Source organism: Phyllostomus discolor, chromosome 5 (genome assembly GCF_004126475.2).
Source record: "Phyllostomus discolor isolate MPI-MPIP mPhyDis1 chromosome 5, mPhyDis1.pri.v3, whole genome shotgun sequence".
NCBI lineage: Eukaryota > Metazoa > Chordata > Mammalia > Chiroptera > Phyllostomidae > Phyllostomus > Phyllostomus discolor.
In genome coordinates this window covers 78,783,889-78,789,888 of record NC_040907.2, presented here as the reverse complement: position 1 = coordinate 78,789,888, position 6,000 = coordinate 78,783,889, and the positions used below count along the sequence as shown (strand labels likewise).

Sequence of the window (6,000 nt, the reverse complement as noted above, 5' to 3'; positions counted from 1 at the left end):
TGTTCTGGATCACCTGAGAAATAGTGACTAAGTTTTATTTCAATTTAAATTAACCCACAGCACTGAAATCGACAATTATCTTTCCCCATACCTTGAGGGATTAGAAACAAATGACAAGCTGGTTAAATTTAGACTTTGGGACTTTGTTTTCACTACTGTCAGCTCCAGTTCCTAACGAGTTAAAGAGCAGAGCTGGTGTCCCAGCTTCTCATGGAGTCGTCTCCATTCCAGGCCCCCACCAACTGGATATTATAGGAGCCCCCAGATGTCTGAGGGGACACTGCTGGACATTGGAGCAGACTGCCTTTCTTCTGGGTTAGGGAAAAGTCTGAAATGAGCTGCTATATATTACAGATCGACTTTTTGTTGTTGATTTTTAACTTAGGAGGTAGGCTTCACATCACAGAGAATTGTGCTAGTGTTACTGTAATAAGTTCAAAGCCAAATACAAAAAGCTTTCTATGTAATTACATTACCAGTAGCATCCTTTTTTGTTTTTAGTTCTTGGTCCAGGAAAGAAGACAGCAAGAACTTACTCAATTACATCTTCTTTTAAGACTTTTTAATTAATTGAACAAAAAGCTTTACTTTTTAAAATAAAGCTTAATCATGTAAATAGTTTTCCTTTTCCCAAGGTAGTTTTAAAGCTTGAATACTGTAATTTTCAAAGTAAGTATTGGCTAGTGCAATATTTAATAGAAGATAGCATCTTGCTCTTACCTAACCCTAATGGTATTCTTATAGTTATTCTTCCCTAGAGTAATAAGCCTATATTTTTGCTATGATAAAATTTGTCTAAATAAGTATAAACAAATGTGATAACACTGGTAATAATGTGCTTTGGAAATTAACTGTTGAACATGTGCCTACACTTAACTGTCCAATAAACTATGTCCTAAAACCACTCCGCTCTCTCGCAGTCATAATGACAAAAGGCAAGGTCAAAGCCCGACCACCACTTACCTCGTACTAGTGAAGGGAATGAAAAGTAGTTCATTCTGCCTTGAACTGTATTTGTATTTGTCATAATTTATTTAAATATTACAAAGCTACTGTCCACCCAACCCCTATTTTGTAAAATTCCAAAACGTTTTGGGCTTTTCCCCCCTCTCTACTTTTTCCTGGCAGTCCATGTAAGACACTCTTCTGTCTAGAATATTTAGATCTAATTCTTGATTACTTCAGAAAGGCTATTGTAAACAACTGAGACTTTTCTAAAAAGATTCTGTCATAGCATTTTCTAGATAAATCTTTCCTACTACACTATCTCTGGTTGCTACTTCATGGATGGCAGAGCACTGCTACTTGCTTTAAAAGTTTAAGCACTGTGACCATGAATGGCGCATTCTGTCCTATCTACTGCAGATGCCTCCCAGCAACGCTGGTCAACCTGGGACGTCCAACGCTCACCACAGCCCTGCGTGCCCCTCCATGACACATCACCAGACAGAACACGGAGAGGAGAAGCTGCTGGAAGTGCAGTGGAATCCCCCTCCCAGGCACTAACCTCTCTGCCTCAGATTTCCATTCACCAAACATGCAGTGACAACAGGGCCTAGGGCATCTGTCACTGTGAGGATTAAAGGGAACAGCGCCTGAACACAGTAAACCCTCAGTGAATGCTGGCTGTTATTATGATTGTTAAAGCTGCAGGGACACGAGACACACAAGTGCGGAACATTGGATTGGATAATGGCAGTGTTATTAAGGACAAACAGCTACTGTTTTAAAATCTGGATTAGACCATCTGTATTCTAAAAGACACACACAATCTGTACCAATTAAATACAATAAAGTTGAAAGGGAATATAAATTACAGTTTTCCTTTTTTAAAACAGACAATAGTAAAATACTACAGTCAGCTCACTATACACAAAAATCATGAACAGCAGCTTTTCATTAAAGTCTCGAATATCTTATTCATTTACTGATGCTAAGAACTTACAGAGAAAAGGGACAGCAGGCTGGACACCTCCTCTCACACACACACACATTTACTGCTGTGTCTCCAGACCAACTGTGCAGGCATCTACAGAACAGGTACACGAAGCACCTCGGTAAAGTTTCTGCACACGTAATCCCTCCAATGTCGCCACTAGCAGGAGAACTTTATAAATGAAGACATGGGCAGCAGGGTCATCTGTATTCAGTCACCTCCTGCAAACACGGTGCAGTGGGAACCTGTGAACTTTATAGCTCATTCCATCTCTTCAGCATTGTCCAGAATTAAGTACAATAGCAACAGTAAAAACCACACCACAATGAAACCTACCAATCCGAAACGAAACCACACAAAGACAAAAACCAACACCCCCCCCCACCCCAATCCAACTCTTGGTATGTCCTTGTGTTTTTACAGTAATACTGCTTTCCCCATTCTGCCTGCCTTGCTGGGCTGAACCAAGAGCCCCAGTCACGGTTACAATGCAATGTCAGGTCAGCAGGCGGCAGGCCAGGTGGAAGACCAAGGAAACCTGCTGTGAGAGTTTTCAGTGTGCTTATGAAACAGGACAGAAGGGCAGCGTGTGGCCTGGTGGCCAAGGGCAGTGCGGCACCAAGCTTGCAGCCAAACATGTATGTACACAGAAAACAAGGGTGGACAGCAAAATTGACCAGTCATATGTAAGTTCTTTGGTTATAAAGAACGGCATTCTGTAATCTTTTTTGCAAAGAGGGATCCGCAACCTCATTTAGGCAATTACATGTTTCATCTGCTCATGTATACATGATTGCCCAAGTTGCTTTGTAACCAAGTCCAGTACCTTATGATTTTTTACAAACCACTTTTCTCTGCATTTTAGTGTGCAGTCTTGTCTGTCTCGACACAGACATACTATAGATACACATTTCATATACACAATATATATTATTTATAAAAAAACACATTAGAGTATTGACTCCAGAATCTACAGTAAGAACTGATTAAAACTGTACAAGAATAAGTTTGTTTGAATCTGTGGTTTCCACACAGTGGGATGTATAGTAAGTGCAAAAAAAACAAATACTGCCACTTAAGTAATCCACAATTTTCAGTTCTCTGGCTTTCTGGAAGAAGCAGAAGCTGTCGGTTCACCCAGGTGACAGAGCACCGCTGCTTCTTCTCCCACAGGAGCAGAAGGTGGCGGCCCAGGGAGTGCATGGCTTCTCCACGCCAGTCTGAGGGTCTGCTGGGCCACTGCATGTTATAAAGATGAGGATGGTGCTTTGGAAAGGAGACCCGAGACGGAGACGCGGGGGCCTGCAGAGGAAGTGCTTGCAGCCTTTCACCGAGCAGTTGAGGTCCTGCTTCCCTGGAATTCAGAGGCTATAGTGAGTTCAAGCCCCGATCCTCCCCTCCCCTCCCCATCCACAGGGGTCATCCTCAGCCAAACTGTGCCCATCCCACACAAGGGGCTCTTCCTTAGGGACCCACAGGATTTCCTGCTGGCAACATCTTTTTTTTTAAGTATATTTTATTGATTGTGCTATTACAGTTGTCCCAATTTTCCCCCTTATACTCCCCTCTGTCCAGTATCCTCCTTCCCTCCAGCAGTCCCTCCCTTAGTTCATGTCTATGGGTCATATGTAAAAGTTCTTTGGCTTCAGTTTAGGATGGAATCCAGCTCTAAAATTTACAGTATACAAGGGAGAAAACTAGCCCCAAGGTGACGCTTCTAGGAAAAGTAATGTACAGCAAGACCTAGAGTTAAAGCAAAAAATTGTTATTTCTGGGCCCACACAGTAAGTCATATTAGAGTAAGAACAAAAGTCAAACTTTAGTACGTAAAAAGTTCTCAAACTCTTACAGTGTTAAAACAACTTATTAAAACTAAAATAACAAAATACTAAAGCAATAAAAAGAAAAAATATTACCATAATCCCACATTGTCCTAATATATAACAGATATTTTTGTAAATTCCACCTTTAAACCACAACCTTTGGCAGGGACACACAGTTCAGAAGACTTTCACAAGCAAACCCCAGGCATTCTTCCTGCTTGTTGGTCCCAGGCAGTGGGTGGTTGCCCCTCCTTCCTCTTCTCTGGGCTGAGTGTCTCACAGTGCAGCCCTTGGGCACCCTGCCTCTCAGGGCATCTGCAGAGGGCTCTGTGGGAACCTCAACCCCAGGAGCCATCCCTACGGAAGTAAAACCTTAGGTGTGGAAAGCAGTGACTCCTGGGAATCTGAGCTTTTAAGAGGCACATTCTTCCAGCAGCCCCACGGAATCCCTTGCACATTTAGGTTGAGGAAGCACAGTTCGAGGGTGAAGAATTTCCCTGGAATTCTTGTCCAAGTCCTTCTCGGACTTCCTGGAACAGGGGCTGAAAGCTCATGTAGGCCAGGAATGAAGATTCTGCTGAAGAGTCAGCATAGAGAACGTTGATGACTTTTTAAAAATCATTTTTTATTGTTATTCTATTACAGTTGCCCCAGTTTTTCCCCTTTTGCCCTCCTCTGCCCACCCACCCTGCCCCCACAGTCAGTTCCACACTGCTGTCCCCGTCCGTGGGACTTTTAAGCAAATGAGAGTTTGGTTTGCAAGAACAGTCATGAGTAACTTTATTATTATTCTTAAATTGGGCATGAAGTCTTTTTTTATTGAAGAGATCACTGTATAGGTTTTGTAGTTCATGAGTATGCTATAAAAATGACTACACACTGATATTTTAAGGGACAGTATGGAAAACTTGGGTGGGAAAAATCCACCGATCTGAAATGGCCCAATATTAGGACAATGTGGGATTATGGTAATATTTTTTCTTTTTACTCTTCCTCTGTAAGACACAGAGGTTGAGTGACACCAGGATTGTCTTATCCTTCACCAAGCTGCTTTCTAGTTTGGTCAGCTCTTCATTCTGCCAAGCACTGGCACCACCATACCCCTTACACTGCTGTGCTTGGTGTGTGGGATCAAAACCGTGACTCTTAATGGGTAGAAATGGTGGCATGAGCAGAGTATGCAGAGGCAGATAATTTATTTATATAATTTGCCATTTTCCTTAGGAATATTAGCAAAAATCCATTTTGTTCCAATATAAGAATTAACATAATAAACCAACCTGGGCAACTTCCAAAACCCAATATTCGGTTGCTCAAGGAATTCACCTTTACTTCTCCAAAGCACCTTTTAACCTAATGATTGTATTTTGTCAGTTCTACGATGCACGTTATTTCCCCCACATTTTAACATCTCTGAAATTAGATTGTGTCTTATAATTGCTAATATATGTAGTTTAATTGGAAGTATTTTTCCTTAATACATAAAATAATGGTGTATCTAATAGGCCAAGAAATCACTAATTTGATGAAATATGGCAGATACTACCAGATAGCTTGGGATAGCCAGTAATTAAACATCTTGGGGAATGAATAGGAAAATGACTGATCCTTATCCAAGTGAATACTTAGTTCAACAAAACCCACATCCAGTTGAAAAGGCCACTGCTCCTGTATACATCGTAGTTCCACTCTGCAACTATGCAAGCAGGCTTGCTGCCCCATGAACCGACAGCTGGGCAACACGTGAGCTTGCTCCCCAGGTGAGCACATCTTTCCTGCTGGCAACATCTTTTTTTTAAGTATATTTTATTGATTGTGCTATTACAGTTGTCCCAATTTTTCCCCTTATACTCCCCTCTGTCCAGTATCCTCCTTCCCTCCAGCAGTCCCTCCCTTAGTTCATGTCTATGGGTCATATGTAAAAGTTCTTTGGCTTCTTCATTTCCTATACTGTTCTTAACCTCCCCCGTCTATTTTGTACCTACCATTTATGATTCTTAATCCCTGTACCTTTTCCCCCATACTCCCCACTCTCCCCTCCCAGCTGATAACCCTCCAAATGATCTCCCTATTTATGATTCTGTTCCTATTCTGGTTGTTTGCTTAGTTTCTTGTTTTTTTAGATTCAGTTGTTGATAGTAGTGAGTTTGTTGTCATTTTAATGTTCATAGTTTTTATCTCTTTTTTCTTAAATAAGTCCCTTTAACATATCATATAATAGGGGGTTGGTGATGATGAACT

General features: G+C 41.4%; 1 protein-coding gene across 8 annotated transcripts in view; it reads right to left on the bottom strand.

Annotated features, from left to right (window-relative positions):
• Positions 1 to 1,724: 1,724 nt before the first annotated feature.
• The window catches only part of KIF13A (kinesin family member 13A), a 201,275-nt gene continuing 196,999 nt past the window's right edge, over positions 1,725 to 6,000 (bottom strand). For all 8 annotated transcript variants that reach the window (XM_036026463.1, XM_036026465.1, XM_036026466.1 and 5 more), the window contains one exon: positions 1,725 to 3,290. In XM_036026463.1, coding sequence (XP_035882356.1) covers positions 3,264 to 3,290 — 27 coding nt within the window. In that variant the 3' untranslated portion in view covers positions 1,725 to 3,263. The remainder of the gene's footprint in view (positions 3,291 to 6,000) is intronic.